The 17,930-nt window shown below is 34.2% G+C and overlaps 1 protein-coding gene across 2 annotated transcripts in view; it reads right to left on the bottom strand.

Annotated features, from left to right (window-relative positions):
• KIF18A (kinesin family member 18A) overlaps positions 1-17,930 on the bottom strand; it is an 80,475-nt gene that overhangs the window by 59,321 nt on the left and 3,224 nt on the right. For both annotated transcript variants that reach the window (XM_004755896.3, XM_045066107.1), the window contains 6 exons: positions 11,001-11,373; positions 8,778-8,935; positions 5,538-5,642; positions 4,329-4,439; positions 2,701-2,898; positions 30-206 (listed from right to left, as the gene is read on the bottom strand). In XM_004755896.3, the coding sequence (XP_004755953.1) occupies positions 30-206; positions 2,701-2,898; positions 4,329-4,439; positions 5,538-5,642; positions 8,778-8,935; positions 11,001-11,325 (1,074 nt within the window). In that variant the 5' untranslated portion in view covers positions 11,326-11,373. The remainder of the gene's footprint in view (positions 1-29; positions 207-2,700; positions 2,899-4,328; positions 4,440-5,537; positions 5,643-8,777; positions 8,936-11,000; positions 11,374-17,930) is intronic.

The raw sequence follows: 17,930 nt of genomic DNA, 5'->3' as shown, positions 1-17,930 counted from the left end.
TACAACAAAGGCAGACTAAACAAACTTACAGAAGATTTAATGTCCTTTGCACGGTTAGCATACTTAAGAGTGTTATATGTGTCATCGTAGAATACAGAGGAAGGACTAACAGCAGCTATCATTATAGTTTGACAGTTTCCTCCAAGAGAATCCTTTAACAAGCGAGTGAGCTTACTATTTCTGTAAGGAATATGCTGATTCTTTCTCTGAAAGAGCAAAAAAAGATTTCTTATGTCATTTTCCACATTTAAATGCAAACCTGCTATCACTTCACTCTAGAATTTAAGTACTGCCCAACTCTGCGTAGACTTACAATATAATTGGTGATTGAAATGATGATAATGAATCTTATAAAACTACTGAGTGAAACATAAAACAAGTATCCTACTTAAAAGTTATATTCCCATCTAAATAAATATAAACTTTAGTTAATAAAAAATCAATATTGGTTCATCAGTTGTGGTAAGTATACCATATAAATGTGAGATATTAACAACTGGGAAAACTGAGTGGGGTATATTTAACAAAATCTTTCCATATTAACTTTTATCAGAAATATAATGTTCATATAAAAATACTCCACTCATTTTTTAAAAAGAAATCAAAATACAAAAGTAATGTATGCCCTATTCGAATCTACCTTAGGAATAATAGGAATTCTGCATGGCAAAGCTGTTTCTCTCATAAATAATTAGCTAATATGGATATGAAGTAAATTAAAATTATATACAATCTTACAGAGAATTCAACTGAAAGGACAAAACAGTTCTAAGAAAACTTAATATTTCTAGGTTTTCCTTTACTTAAAAGACACAGCTCTGATTTTAAAGTAAAAAACAATTTCCAAAAAGCACAACTTCCATAAAAATAGAATATTATAATGTTAAGCTAAAAGCAATCTTATGTTATTCAGTGTAAATCTTTCACATTATAGAAGAGAAAAATGGAAGCTAAACAAAAAGTGAAATGACTATTTCAGGTAACATGGCTGATAACTCAGAGCTAGAAATAGGCCCTAGGTATCCTAGCTCCTGGTAGTACTATACTTTCCATCCTAACAGTGTTTTCCAGTGTGCAATGAGCACTGCTGGTGTTAACTTAAAATGATTTCACATATACAAGACATGTATTAAACATGGACTTATAAATGACTCAATAGGAGTTAATTATTAAAAATCGGGATGCCGTGGGGCGCCTGGGTGGCTCAGTGGGTTAAAGCCTCTGCCTTCAGCTCAGGTCATGATCCCAGGGTCCTGAGATCGAGCCCCGCATGGGACTCTCTGCTCAGCAGGGAGTCTGCTTCCTCCTCTCTCTCTGCCTGCCTCTCTGCCTACTTGTTATCTCTATCAAATAAATAAATAAAAAATCTTTAAAAAAAAATCGGGGGGCGCCTGGGTGGCTCAGTGGGTTAAAGCCTCTGCCTTCCGCTCAGGTCATGGGCTTGGGGTCCTGGGATCAAGCCCCGCATTGGGCTCTTTGCTCAGCAGGGAGCCTGCTTCCTCCTCTCTCTGCCTGCCTCTCTGACTATTTGTGATCTCTGTCAAATAAATAAATAAAATATTAAAAAAAAAATCGGGGTGCCTGGGTGGCTCAATGGGTTAAAGGCTCTGCCTTCGGCTCAGGTCATGATCCCAGGGTCCCGAGATTGAGCCCCGCATGGGACTCTCTGCTCAGCAGGGAGCCTGCTTCTCTCCTCTCTCTCTGCCTGCCTCTCTGTCTACTTGTGATCTCTATCTGTCAAATAAATAAATACAATCTTAAAAAAAAAATTAAGTTGGTATGGAAAAAATTCTATAAATGGCTTAAGTTTAGAAAACCAGTCTCTATACCATACTGTCCACTTAGATGTTTGAGATTTTAACCTAGAATATGAAAGACATCTTGCTTTTGTAATCTTTATGTGATTTCAGGAACTTGCCTTTTGCCTCTTTAAAAAGACTTTCCAAATCATTTTAATATACTTTTATTAATTCAAAATACAACATTTTCCTAGCACTTGTTGACCTCTATTTTCCTAAATATAGAGATTTCTTAAAGCTTGAATGTGGCTTGAACTTAAATCAATGATCGCATTTTAATTAAAAGAAAAAAAAAAAGGAAGTCATTTTTACCAATACAAAAGTTATCAAATATGCTGTGTTCTAGTAAGCACTCTGGCATAGAGTAGATATAAAATATTTTTAAATACCCCAAAGGTGTCTCATATACATTACCCTATAAGGTGATTTAACTATATTTTATATCTTAAGACCCTCTTCCTAAGAAAAATCAAAACACTTACTATTTAACCCAAATTTATAGTATATAAAATACTAATCAAAACAAAATTTAGTTTTTGTAGTCATCCCAATTCAATTATGCTTGTTGTGTAGTGATCACTAAATGGCCACTTTAATAATCAGATTTAACATAAGTTATGAGAAAGTACCATAAAATCTATCAATATGATATTCAATATGTTTCTTTCAACAAATTGTGATTATAAAACTGGAAATTAAAACCAAACCAAACATAGTTTTTTTTGATATAATAGGCTTCCTATAGTCTTTGCTTTGGAACACAAATATTACTAATACATTCTTGAAATTTGATTTATAACAGACCTTTGAAGCAAAATTATTTTAAGTAGTATCTTCCTAGGAATTACACATATTTCAATTATTTCAAAATACTTAAAATAAATAAACATATTGTACCTACCTTTGTGTCTGCTAAGGCATTGATAACATTCCCAAGAGCTAAGAGTGATCGATTAATATTTGTGCCTTCTATAAATCGGGTTCCTTTAGCAGTGGTAGTACTGGCTCTCTCAGATCCTGCCAGGTCAATGAGTGACATCTTGGCAATTCGTACATTTTGACTGATACTTGCTGTTTTGTCTTGTTGCCGCAAATAAATCTTTTTGAAATTATAGAAGAATAGGAAAAATGAGGATACGATTTAAGAAAATTAAAAGGGAACATGTACTTTATTTTTAAAAGAATATGATATCAAAATTATTTTCATTTTAAAAACAAACTGAACAAGTTTAATAATCTGACTGATATCCAAGAATATCTGAAATAATTATGGAAGTTGAAAAAAACTTGGAAGATGAAAAGATTTCCTATATGTGTACCAAACGGCAAATAACTTCTGATCTGATAGAGGCTCAAAACAACTGCCATTTGTGTTCTGGTAACCCCTGAGCCAGATCACAGACTTATTGGAGGGTGGTGGTAGGGGCACAGGTAGTTTAGAAATAATGTTCCTAACCAAAAACTAAAGGCTGTGATCAGAAAGCTTTGCATGTCTCCAGAAACTGCTCTTAAAGGAAAGCTGAATTTGAATGTTGACCCAAATTGAAGATTAAGTGTATTCTAATTCCCAAAAGTATTGTATGTAACTATAATTAAGAAAATGTCTCATATAAAAAATTAGTAAAATATACTTCTCATTTTTAGTCCATTAGAGTAAAGCATCATTTATTGAATGCTACTTTGTAGTTCAACTGAAATAAATTAAGTGGCAAACTTAAAAGAAATTGGTTAAGATTATTCCATTATAAAGATCTTTGTTAGTATTTCTTATAGGGCAGGGTCTAATGCATTCTGGGGAAATTTCAGTGTCACAGATAAACATTTCTCTTATGGCTACTGATAAATGAAGAGTCAGTGGAAAAAACAGAAAGGATTAATAAAGTTTTATGGACTGGTGACTTTCTGAATGACTTGACTGCCTCAGATATGAATTCTTTCTACTATATCAATTTCTTACTGTAAGTTGCTTTACACGAGTATAATACAGAATGAAACTATAAAATAATTTGGATTTTAACAGGACTAGAAAACAAAGAAAATAATAGCTACTAACATATGCTTTAACACTTTCTGGAAATGTATTTCTAAAAGAAATACAATGTCAATGCAATCAATGTCCTTAAAAAATGCAACTACTTGCAAGGTCCTTATGATGAAATTTTTAAAAAAGTGAATCAGAATCTCTTGCTTCTGTAAATCTATACCCAAAAAGAGAAGATTTGTTCTGAATATAACGTCTTTAGGAAAGATTAAATATTTTCACTTTTAAAAACACAAGGGAAAACACCCTTTAATGCTACCACCTTATTATGCTGTATCTTCACACAGTAAAAATTTATACTTCTGATTTATATATCCTCAATTCTGAATATTCTTGATAAAATCTTCTCAAAGCTCCAAAATAAAGGATATGCTGAGGAAGAAGTCCACAGCTGAAAGGATTTTCTCTGCATATATGAAAATTAACCCACATGAATTTGCCTTTATTTTAAATTCAATTTTAAGAGCAATAGTTTAATGGTCTGTTACCTGGAAAACAGCATGAGAACGAGAAGATGTGGCATTCATATCAGTGGGATGTTGTGTCCTGTTCTTGTTTCCACTATCCAATAACTGTAAAATCTCCTCTGAGGATTTGGGCTAGAGAAGTTTAAGTGAAAAAAAAAAAAAAACCCACATAAAAATAGCCATCTACCTTTAAAATCTTTAGTAAATTCTCAACAAGAAAAAAAGACTTTTAAAGATAAAATTAAAGGTAAAAATGCATTCTACAAATTGCATCCCATTAAGTATTTCCTATATAGAACTAAGCAAATGATATACAGTTGACCTTTGAACAATGGTACTGACAGAATGTCAGGGCACTGACAGAACTTTCCCCTTCAGGCAATTAAGAATTCACATGGAACTTTATGACTTTCCAAAGGTTTTGCTAATAACCTACTGTTGACTTCAAGCCTTACTGATTATATGACTAATTAATTAATACATATTTTGTATAGTACACATATTATATACTGTATTCTAACAATAAATGAAGCTAGAGAAAAGGAAATGGTATGAAGAAAATTATAAGAAAGAGAAAATACATTTACAGTGCTATACTGTATTTTATTATGTTCAGTTAGCCACTGTATAGTGTACTGTATTTATAAAAATAAATCTGCATATGAGTGGACCTGTTCATCTCAAACCCATGTTGTTTAAGGATCAATGTTACTTTGCCTGGTGTTATATAAGAAATAAAATATAGAATCTTATCTTTTGGAGGAGATAAAATATACATGTATTAAGCAGAATACAGAGTATTAAATTTGCAAGAAGATTTTTAAAAGAAAAGCTCATTTAGAGTGACTGGGTGGCTTAGTCAATTAAGCGTCAGACTCTTGATTTTGGCTCAGGTCATAATCTCAGGGTTGTGAGACTGAGCCCCGCATTAGGCTCCGTGCTGGGTGTGGAGCCTGCTTCAGATTCTCCTTCTCCTTCTGCCCCTCCCCTGGAGCTCTCGCCCTCACTAAAAAAAGAAAAAAGCCCCCAACCCCCTTACCCAAAAACAACAAAAAGAAAGGCTCATTCAACTATTTGAAAGGAAAACAAAATGATATTGAAGGTATATTCTGATTCTTTTAACTCTGCACTTTATTACTTTTCTTCTTTCTTGAACACAACAGAAAATGAATAAATGGCTAAATAACCACACTTGTTATTACAATAAGGAAAAAAAATTTATAAACATACCTGATGTAAAGTCAACCCCTGAACGACTACCCCCTTCTGGGCATCTTCCCGAACAGCAAGTGGCCCTGAATTTACTAAGAGGTCACGAATCTGTTCATTATATACCTTAAGGAAAAACAAAACAAAAAACTGCTTTAGCACTGAGGTTGAAATAATAGTGACAACATCACACGTGTTGCTGATTTAAGGTTGCATTAGAATTACATCTTAAACCTAAGCAGCAACTTATTTGCACCATCTCACCCCTTCTATCTCATGTTGCCATTAATTTCCTACCATTTGAGAAAACAGAAGAGTTTAATTACCTAAGTTTGCAACTGAAATTTAAAGGTAGAGTCATTACACCCTCTCTCCATAATTCCTAACTTGACGATTATGGTGAAATAGAAATAAGACAGCTTGAATTGCCTTCTCCTATTTTCTAGAAATATATTGGGACACATGGTCTTGGGAAATTCCAGTAAGTTATATGGAGGTGGCATGGTTCTCACTGAAGATAGTTTATTATTTCATGATGTCCCAATAGCCGAAACTTTTTAAATTTTAGAACTTGAAGAGTTAAAACCCATACTCAAGGATCGACAGTATTTATTTCATTTATCCTTTAATCACATTAAATCTAATATGCAATTCTTAATAAGTCCTATAACAGGACCCTCCCCCACCACTTTCTTAGGAACTAAGGCCCTAGGAGGTTAAGTAATTTGGCCATGGTCACAAAAGTAACAGCAGAGTAGGGATGGGAGTCCTGATTTCCTCACTCTATTACATGGCACTAAAAACACATCTGTATTGTAGGTCTTTGGTAATTTTTTTTCCTAGTAATTTCTGTAAAGCAATTTCTTTTTTAGTAATTTTTCAGCAACTCTTTTTTAGTAATTTCTATAAACAATGCATAGAAATAGTACTATTGATCTGATTTGATGATTTTATTAAAGGTACTTAATTTTCTACTTGCCAACCAAATGACAACTGATAAGATTTAAAAAAGCATACAGTTTTAGGCTTTAAGAATTATTTCGTGTAAGTTATACACGTGTGTAGTTATGTTCTAATAGATAGCCTGTAAGTGTAAGGCTATCTTGTCAGGCTATCGTGTAAGTTATGTTCTAATAAATAGCCTGTAGTGATACTTCATTGCTGGTAAGATTTTCTACTGAATGATAACCATTTTTAAATGTAAGATTTAAAATATAAGAAACTTTTAAAAGTAGTAAAATATGAAGATACAATTTTTTGTTATTTTCTTGAAAAGCAGTAGTTACTTTTCAAATACTTCTCCTTACCCATTTCAATCATACAAAATACAAAATTAGAACAACCATTCTCAAGCCAGTCTACAAATCAGAATCACCTGGGAACTTTTAAAAAACACAGATACATCAGTCACAATCCAGACCTGTTAAATTAAAATGTCCAAGGGTTGAGGCCTCGGCATGTCTATTTTTAAAAAGCTCCATAGCCAACTCTTGTGCACAGCCCAAGTGGAAAATGATGAGATTAGACATTGCCTAACCATTAATAAAATGAAGGCAGATTAAAAGAAAGAAAAAACAATTAAACACATTATAAAAATGACCAACCTTCAAAATTCGCCCAGTTATAAAAGGATATAAGGAGAAACTAAAGAATAGTGCCATATTCTTTACCCAATTAAGTTCAAAGCAATTTTTTTCAGTACTTAACTATAGAAAATGAGTTTTATTTCTCTTTTATTTCCAAGTTCTGTACACAAGAAAATTTTTAGCAACATACACACCTTAATCAATTTTTGAAATGTGAAGAAGCTTTCTCAGTAGGAACCAAACTATAAAGTTGTCAACAAGAGAGCTGGGACTACCAGAAATTTTTTCTCTGCTACCCAAATAGGCAGTAAAATCATGGATTTGTTTCTTTACTGGTATCTGAAACACTATCTGAATATAAAGTTGGTGTGCCTATCTCCTAGTTATGATTTTTCAAATGTCACCTATTACTAAGTGAGCAGAAGTCCTCAAAGAATGAGGACACAAGAGACGGCATGAAGAAGCCTTGACGGGCCAAATCCAGCATAATTTGAGCATATAAATAAATAGGGAAAAGGATTATAAGCTACTAAATAATGTTAAGAACCTATGAATCCACACTGATATAATAAAGGAAAGGAAAGTTCTTCCATACAGTAGAAAGCCAAGGAATAAATGTAGATGAACTGATGGAATTTAAATATCACTATTATCTACCATCATAATAATAATAGATTTAGGCATGAATCAACAATGGATGTCAATAGTAACAGATGAAAATTTGAGGAATAAGGGGGTAAAGTAGTATCTTTATAGTTTCTGCACTAACTCTGCCAAAACCAACATAATGGAACAGATCAAAGTTAACACAGCCAGTAATCAGACTAACTAACTATACCAGCCTCCTGATATGATACTATAAGAACTCAACATTACTTCGATTGTGTTTCTGCATGTGCATAACCTATTGACTAACTAACCAAATTAGGGTTTTTATGACAGTGACATAAAATACAGAAAAAAATCCAATTGAGACTAAAGAGAAATAACAATTGAATGCAATTTATGATCTTAGATTTTCTTTTTCAATAAAGGGCATCATCAGAGTAATTGGCATAATCTTATTAAGATTTATAGATTAGGTAATGGTGTTCTATCATTGTTAATTTCCTGATTTGGATACTATTCAGTGGTTATTTAAGAAAATATCCTGTTGTAACTTAAACAGTTCAGAAGAAAGAAATACACATATATAGAGGGAGAAGCAAAGGTAGTAAGATGTTAACATATGAGTCTGGGTGAAGGGTATCTGGAAGTTCTTTTTGCTAATTTTACTAATCAGAAATTAGGCCAAAACAAAATACTCAACAAAAAAAGAATAAGATGTGCAACAAATACCTAAGAGCAGGAATTTTAATGATTTTACATATTCATAAGAAAATTCTTAATGACAGAGAAGTTTGAATGGGCCATGGAAATTCTTTTTTTTTAAAATTACTTATTTATTTATTTGACACACACAGAGAGAGATCACAAATAGGCAGAAGTAGGCAGAGAGAGAGGGAGAAGCAGGCTCCCTGCTGAGCAGAGCCTGATGTGGGGCTTGAGCCCAGGACCCTGGGATCAGGACCTGAGCTGAAGGCAGAGGCTTAACCCAGAGCCACCTAGGCGCCCCGGAACTTCTTAATGGTTTCTCAACTATTGACTAACCTAAAGAACGGTTCTGTCAACTTACCTCCAGATAAGAAACTGCAGTACTACATACTTTTTCTTCTTTAATTTCATCCATGGATCTATAAAGGTCTAACATTGTTAGATACATTACTCCAGGTTCAGCAGCTGATCCTAGCATCGTGTGGGTCTTCCCAGCTCCAGTAGCACCATATGCAAGCACTGAGTTTTTATAAAAAGGGATCAAAGTTCTTTATTATGATATACAACATTACTATATCTACGGTCTAGTGGATAGTTCCATCTGAATATTCTGAACATAACTTTAAACTCAAGAGATCCAAAATTAATGTAGAGTCTTATCCTTAAAACCTTAGCACAAATCCACTCTTCTCCTATATTCTGTATTCTGGTTAACAGTACTATCCTCCCCTCTGTTCCCTCCCTCTCCTCCACACCAATTGTTCAAATTTTGATTCATCAGTTACCAGTTTCCTTATCTCGTCTCAATCTTCTTTAATCCATCTATCAGAATTTTGTAGTTTTTCTTTTTATGAAAACAAAATCTGAATATGTTAAATCTTAATTGTTCAACAGTCCTACATGAGAAAGTTTGTATTCTTTGCCTTGGAATATTATTAGGCACTCCCCCCAGCCTATTTGTTCCTTGCAGTCGTCTAGGGATGCTAGATTTGTGAGGTTCTCTGCATGTGCTGTTTCTTTCTTATGCCACTGCCTTTCCACTGAAGACTTCCTCTACTTGATCCAGCTGGAATACTTAAACCTGCTCTAAATATTCAGCATAAATGTTACTTTCCCATGTCTTCTCTGTCACAGGCAGAAACATCTACTCCCTCATTTGAGCCCTCAGTATATGCTATATATACTTCTAACATGTATCACACTATATTTCCAACTGTGAGCTCCACTAAGGCTGAAGCTGTGTATCCTTCAGCTAGCAAATCACCGGCACAAAGCAGATACAAACTACAAGTTTGCTGAATAATGAATTCCAATAGAAGTCATTTATAAAATTTCCTTATGAAATTTGTGTTTTAGGCAAATTAGTTTGTTTCCATGATTCTCTCCAGTATAACATAAAAGTGATATGTTCTTCAAACACAAAACGAAACAAAAAGCTACTCTGAATTACTTATGGCAAATACTTGACACAATATAAAACCATTAAGTTCTCATATTATTACAGGTAAAACTATTTTTATAAGTTAAATCGCTCTGTTAAACCAAATATTAACTACTAAAATACTTTTCAGTGGAATCAATTAAACTGACATATTTCATTCTTTTCATTTTATACAAGCTAGTAGTACAATAAGAAGTCTTAAGACAGCTAGATAGTAATACAAAATAAAGCCAAGAAGGAAACAGATTCAGTATTAGTTTGGTGGAGATTTTTTTCATTTGGAGTCAAGAAAAATTTAAATCTCTGTAAATAGTATGGAGTTTCATGAATGAGGAAAAGAATACAAACTTAAAAATGAGAATCATAGCAATTCTAATCAATAAAGCACATTCTATTCTTATTTGACCAAGAGGGTAAGTCTTCTGTAATAAAACTGAATGAGTCAGTGAAAGACAGTGAAACATGTTACAATTTTAGGGTCATCTTAAAGAAAACGTTGTAAATGGTGGTAATTACAAAAATAAGATATAAATTATGGTCTTAGCTACCTTTTAAGTATTGAATTAACTGGCCTTTGGATCTTCTTCTAGGAAATCAACATGGCCATTTTGAAAGGCAAATTACTATAGATCTATCCAGAGCACCAGAGATGCTTTCTGGGCTAAAGATATACTAAAATAACATATGATACTCAATTAACATGGGCTTTTAGCTTTTTTTCCAAGGTACTATTAAAAAAAAAAAAATCATTCTGTAAAGAAACTTGCAGTGTTCAGAAATGTCCAGCTTTTCCCCAGGGATCGATAGCTGTATAGGTAAGCGAGGGAATATTAGTGAATACAAATTGTGAGAAATCTGGTTGAAATACCCATGTGGTTTAATAACATAGGAAAATTGAAAAGATAACTGTCTATCAGGATCATAAAAAGACTTTGGAAGAGAATGTTTCACAAATTATATGTTACATATGAAGCCTAATTTTCAAAGAAAGTCTATATTTACAGTGAAATTCTATTTAACGTTATAATTTTTAGCAAATAAGCACCTTAAAATTGATCATGTTTAGAATGGGCAAAGTAGATGTCCATTCTAATGTAAAACTGAAATCAGATGGAAAAATTAAACTCTGACTGAAACAATTACCTGTGCAATTATATCCATTCAAAAAACTACGAAGAATTGGCTTAGTAGTATGTTCAAAAACTTCCAATTGAGTTGAAGTTTCATCGAAAACTGCATCAAATACAAACTTGAGATCCTTATTTTGTCTTTTTGTAATATCTCGATTTGCAGTTTTCTTTCCGTGGAAAAAACTAATTTCTTCTTGTTTGGGGTCAAAAACTAGGATATGCTTATCTACAACATGGACCACTTTATGGAATCCAGCTGCCTTTTCTTTTGTGTTTTCTGGACGCACACGAACAACTACTTTCATATGGTGACACAGGTCTTCCTCAGTGACAGACATTGTTGATTATCTTTCTTCCCCTGTTTGTATGAATGCCTGAATATTTCTCTGCAATTAAAAAGGAAAGTAAAGTATTAATATAAGTTCTATTGTATATAATACGACTGGCATATAGTGTTCATTAAAAAAAAAAAAGTACTAATTCTATTCCATTCCTATTAATTCTATTCCACTTACCTGGAAATAAATAAATAGATGCATTTATATATTTCTAAGGTTTTTATTTATTTGACAGAGAGAGAGGGAGAGAGAGAGAGAGAGAGAGAACACAAACAGGGGGAGTGGGAGAGGGAGAAGCAGGTTTCCTGCCAAGCAGGAAGCCAGACATAGGACTCGATCCTAGGACCCTGGGATCATGACCTGAGCCAAAGGCAGATGCTTAACGACTGAGCCACACAGGCACCCTGGAAATATATTTAAATGTATACACATAGACACACATAATTCACTCCTTGGTTCAAAACCTTCCAATGGTTATTTTATTCAGATAACAAGCTGAAGTTTTCTAAACAGTCTCCATTTTCACCTCATGGTTTATGATCTTTGCTCTCTCCATTCCAACTAACCCACCAAGCACTCTTTCTACCAACCATTCTCTCCATTGCAACGTGCTTCCTTCAATACCTGCGTGACTCTTACTTCTTTCAAGTCCTTGCTCAAATGTTGCTGCCAATCTAATCCCTAATTATCCTTATACTGCTCTATTGTTTACCAAAGTACCATCTTCAAATAATATATACTTCTTACTTATTTCTTGTGTTCTCTATTCCAGTTAAACTATATACTCTTTAAGGACATGGATATTTTTTAAAATCTGTTTTGCTTATTGATGTTTTTCCAGAGCCTAAAACAGTGCCCAGCACAAGGTAGACTGTATAAATATTTGATGAATAAATAAATTAGAAAATCTAAAAGGTTTTAAATTTTTTTTCTTAGTTAAAACTTTTAGATTCTCAATTAATTTCTGGAGAGCTGTGGTTTCCAAACTATTGATCTTTGTTTATCTTTACTTTTTATTTTTATGTGAAGAAATCTGAGCATCAGATCATAATTTTTATTTTTATTTTTAATAAGATTTTTATTTATTTATTTGACAGACAGAGATCACAAGTAGGCAGAGAGGCAGGCAGAGAGAGAGAGAGGGGGAAGCAGGTTCCCCGCCAAGCAGAGAGCTTGATGCCAGGCTCTATCCCAGGACCCTGAGATCATCACCTAAGCCAAAGGCAGAGGCTTTAACCCACTGAGCCACCCAGGCACCCCAGATCATAATTTTTAAACCTAGTATCATTGATGTACCCTGGACTTACATCATTACAGAGCAGATTAGGATCTCTGAATACACCATGGTGTATATGCCATCTTCATCAACTTCATACCTGGGCTAAATGCATTCTTGGAACTATTTTTAACCCTATGGGTTTGTGAGATACATGTAGAGATGAGCCTAGGTATATCAATTTCTACTGCCAAGAGACTTGCAGCCAAGATCACTTTTACTGAAAACAGTTCATGAGCCAAGTTTCTCTCTTTATTACCTTGGTGATTCTGAAAGATCTTTTGCTGTTCATTACCATAAGCGAAACTAATATAATGCTGAAACTCTCACAAAAGCGAAAGCTAGATTTTTGGGTAGCCTTGCTGTGACTATATAGTTTACCTATGGTGTTTGAAACAAAGTAGAAGCCCAGGGTCTGACTTCTGACTTATACTTTAGGTGAAGAGACATACCAGGGTCTTGTGTTTGTGTGTGATTTTTTTGTTCTGTTTTGTTTTGTGATATAATCTGATCATTCTCATTGCTGTGTAGATAACGTACTGTAAGAATGGAGACTAATTAGAACACTGAAGTAGTACAGATAGGAGAGATTTTCGACTCAGACCATGGTGGTAGTCAGATTCGGGAAATACTCTGAAGGTAAAGATAATAGATTCTCCTGATAGATATGGACTATGAGAGAAAGATAGGATTCAAGAACAACTCCAAAGTTCTTGATCTGAGTGTTGGAAATCTAGACTTCTTAAATTTGAGAATTTTAATAGACGTCCAGGTGGAAATGTCAAGGCAGTTGAAACCCAAGTTAAAAAAGTAAAGTCAGTTCTCAGAGTCTTAATGCTTCAGATGGCATTAAGATTTTGGGGGAATCTTTAAATCAAGGAGAATAGGTTGATCAATTATGTTAAATACTACTAACAGGTAAAGTACAGACTAAGAAGTAACCATGGGATTTAGTAACAAAGAAGTCAACGGGAAGAACAGTTTTGGGGGAATGGTGGTACAAAAACCTGAATGAGAGAAGACTCTGAATACAGGAGATACTACTGCAAAAGTAAGCAAAGGAATGGTATGGTGGAGGCGGAAGAAAGGTTAAAAAAAGACATTTTGTTTTTTAATTTTTAAAAAAAATTTTTTTAAAGATTTTATTTATTTGACATAGAACGAGAGATCACAAGTAGATAGAGAGGCAGGTAGACAGAGAGGGGGAAGCAGGCTCCCTGCTGAGCAGAGAGCCCAGTCCGGGGCTCGATCCCAGGACCCTGAGATCACTGAGCCACCCAGGTGCCCCCATTTTGTTTTTTTTAAATGGGATAAATAACAACAATAATGAAGCTAAAATATGTCATAAAACCATACACTTTTGGAAAGAATTCAAATAAAGCCAAAGTAATCTAAAAGCAGGAGACACTGGACATGGCACTCCTTTTTTAGACTCTGTCCTCCAAAAATAGAACACTGAAGAAGGAAGGATGGTTACTTGGACTCTAACAGTCAAGTACCAGATGAATTACTACTCTGCTCTTCTTCATTCTTGAGCTTCTATGTTTCACAAAGCACCTATACCTCCCTTCTATGACCTTAGACGACTTCCTTAACCTCACTGAATCCCAGTTTCTTATTTGTATAAAAGAAACCTCAAAGCACTGTGAAGGCTAAAAGTGAAAAAAAGTATTAAGTGTATCAAGGCATTCAATGAATGCCTATCTACCCTCTTCCCTATCTACCTCCATTCCTGTTTCTTCTTGCCAAAGACGCTGATTCATCTTTTCAGTGTTTCCCAACGGGCTCATGATGGCACTTTAGGTAGGATAATTCTTCTTTGTTTGGAACTGTTACATGTATTAGAAGATGTTTAGCATTTATGACCTCTATTATAGGTTGGTAGCATCCCATATTCCTTGTTATACCAAAAACTGATCTCCAAACACACGACTAAAAGCTCTTAGGAATATTGAGCAATGCTTTGACCTCAAATGATAGACTTTTCACACCCCAATGATAGATAAAATACACACAAATGAAATAGATAAACAAGTATAAGAGGACTTCAGGTGATTATTTTGAAATAGACCTTAGAATCTAAAGATTAGATGGGATCTCTTGTTAATTAAGTAATTGATTCAATATGCAAACTATTAGATGTTAGAGCCAGCTACCTTAGGTTAAAATCCCAGTTCTAGTACTTACTGACTGTGTTAGAAAGTTACTTAACCTCCTTTTGGCTCAATTTCATCATCTGTAAAGTGGGACTAATAATAATAATACCTACCTCACAGAGCTGTGGTGGGAACTTAGAACGCTGCTTGGCACACAATATGCACTTAGTGTTTGCCACGATTATTATTATTATATACAATGCAGTGAGGCAAAGAGGTATTAATAAAATAATGACACAATTATGTAAAGGTGTAACTGTGACAGGAGCTGGTAAGGTAAAGGCTAATAGTCTTACATAAGATTATCATGGCGGGGAACTTAGAGGAAGTGACAGGAGTTGAGAGCTGAAGGATGGTTATTATTAACTATGATAAAAAAGCATTTCAGGGTGGGAAATCAGTTATATATCCAATAAATATTTATTGAGTGCCTTCTATGAGGTAAGAATTTTTCTGGATCCCAGAATAGAGGGCAAGAGTATACATGGGGGTTCCTATTTTAGATGGGGCAGTTGAGAAAAGCTTGTCTAGCTGAGTGACTTTCTACAGAAACTGAAAAACTCTCTGCAACAAGAGTATTTTAGGCAGCAAGTCCAAAGGCCTGTGGTAAGAAACAGCTTGTGCAGAGGACATAACAGGCTGCATGGTCAATTTGCTTAAACCTCATTTCTTTTAGCTGTTTAGTTTTAGCTAATTGCAATTTTATCTACAGCATCTAAAGAGATGCTCAATTTAGCTCAGTCTTCTTTAAAACATTTTTCTTTTTAAAGTAATCTCTACACTCAATTTAGGGCTTGAACTCATGACCCTGAGATCAAGAATTGCAACCTCTACTCACAGAGTCATCCAGGTGTCCCAAGCTTTGCTGCATCCTAATGCAGCTGGACAGAATAAAAGGGAAAGGAGAAGTTGCATTGAGAAGATATAATTAGATAAGAGTGAGGCCAGATTTGAAAGATCATGAATACAAGGCCATCAAGTTTAGGTTTTATTTTGAAGTTTATTGGGAATTGCTGAAGGTATTTTAGAAGGCAATAGGTCTCACTCAAGGAATACTTCAAGGAGAAATACTGACAATGATATAAAGGAATTTAAGTAGTATAATCTCAAATACAACTTTGTTTTACAACTTGTTACAAATTTTAAGAAAGACATCCATCTTAATTTTTAAAGTACCACACATATCTGGACTTTTTCAAAACAAATGCCTGAAAATAATTTTCTTAATAAAAATACCTAAGGTCAACAGGATCACCAAACTGTGAAAAATTAGTCTATCTTCAAATATACTAATGTCTTCAGGGATTAATGAAGTTTTCCCTACATCAATACATAATGCCAGTTTTCTTTCCTAACATGGACAAGTGAAAGAGTGGACATCTATCTGATGCTGAATAAGGCACACAGGAGGTAAATTCTTCTTCTTCTTCTTTTTTAAAGATTCTATTTATTTATTTGACAGAGACACAGCGAGAGAGGAAACACAAGCAGGAGTTGGCGGGGAGCAGCTAAAGTGAGAAGCATGTGCCCCATTTGAGCAGGGAATCTGATGGGGGCTCAATCCCAGTATGATCCCTGAGATCATGACATGAGCTAAAGACAGACTCCAAATAACTGAGCCACCCAGGCGCCCCAGAAAATAAATTCTCTGACCCTGTTTACTAGGAAGGAGCAAAAGAAAAGCCTAAATATTGTTACCTGTGTAATAATGTGTTGATTCAAAAATTCCTTTCAGGAGCACCTGGTTGGCTTAGTGGGTAGAGCATATGACTTTTGATCTCAGGGTTGTAACTTTGAGCACAACAATGGGTGTAGAGATTAGTTAAAAATAAAATTAAAAAAAAAATTCTGGGGGTGCCTGGGTAGCTCAGTCATTTGGCATCTGTCTTCAGCTCAGGTCATGATCCCAGGGTTCTGGGGTCAAGCCCCACATCTCGCTCCCTGATTAGTGGAAAGTCTGCTTCATTCTTTCCCACTCCCCGTGCTTTTGTTTTCTCTTTTTGCTGTGTCTCTTTCTCTGTCAACTAAATTACTAAAATCTTTAAAAAAAATTCTGTTAAGATGACTGTTCAGAAGATAGTATCACAGCCTCTGACCAATTTTGTCATATCTATTCCTAATTGTATTTCTTTAATAGTAAGCTGGTAGGATTTCGTTGGTGGGACTAAAACATTAAAGATGGAACACTTCCTACACCATTGTTCATTATAATAGAAAGGTATTTGTCTAGTCTATAGAGAAAGTAAAACATAAAAGAGAATAATGAAGGAGCTACTGAAGGGGCTTGAGTTGCTAATCTATAAAGTGATAGGATTGGACTCTGTTATTTAAGGTCTGTTTCTAGCTCTAATATTTTATGATTATTACATGTGATTGAAAAAGGGTATAAGAAAGTGACAAGAAATAACAGCTAATGGAGCTATATGTTTTTACTGTTACATCCTTAATCTCTCATAGTGAGTCTGGTATATAGAAAATTCTCAAATACTTGATTAATAGATAAATTAATAAATTATAAAAAGCAGACACAGAATCCAAGAAAGCAATTCACCCATTTAGAGTAGAGGAAAACATACAATATACTTCTCTGAAAGCATCAACGTATCTTAGTAGAGTACAATGACTAGCAGTAATTGGCAGGGACAATGAGGATACTGAGGCATCAAAAAAATGTTAAATAATGTGCCTGGTTTCTGGTTTACAAAATTAGGAAAATGGAAGATCTTGTTTTATAATAATCACTGAGGGTGGTTAAAAAACCTTGTTACTTAGAGTAAGGGTAATATTTAATTTTCTGGGATACTCACACAGAAAAACTCATTCCTCTGCTATATTTAATGAAGAAGTGTTAAAACCTAATTCTCTTTAATAATGGCAAGATAATATAAACCAGGTTGAAGAGACAAATTCTAAACTTATAAGCAGCTACTGTTCACCCAAGATAAAATATAAGTTAATTAAAGTTAAAGATTCACTCCTAATTATAAGCAAGTAAAATAATAAATTTTATTTAATTCATTGATTGCATGTACTGATGCCTTCTTCTAGAGCAATCAGATCATGTTACATATCTCATGTCATTCCCCAGCTCCAAACTCTTCAATGAGTTCTCAGCATAAGAATAAAATGCAAACTCCATAGGATGTCCAATAGGTTCTAAAACTGGCCCCATC

This window comes from Mustela putorius, unplaced genomic scaffold (genome assembly GCF_011764305.1).
Source record: "Mustela putorius furo isolate JIRA1106 unplaced genomic scaffold, ASM1176430v1.1 tig00003859_pilon_pilon_pilon, whole genome shotgun sequence".
Taxonomy (NCBI): Eukaryota; Metazoa; Chordata; class Mammalia; order Carnivora; family Mustelidae; genus Mustela; species Mustela putorius.
The sequence above is the reverse complement of the archived record's forward strand: the minus strand, read 5'-3'. Positions and strand labels throughout refer to the sequence as shown.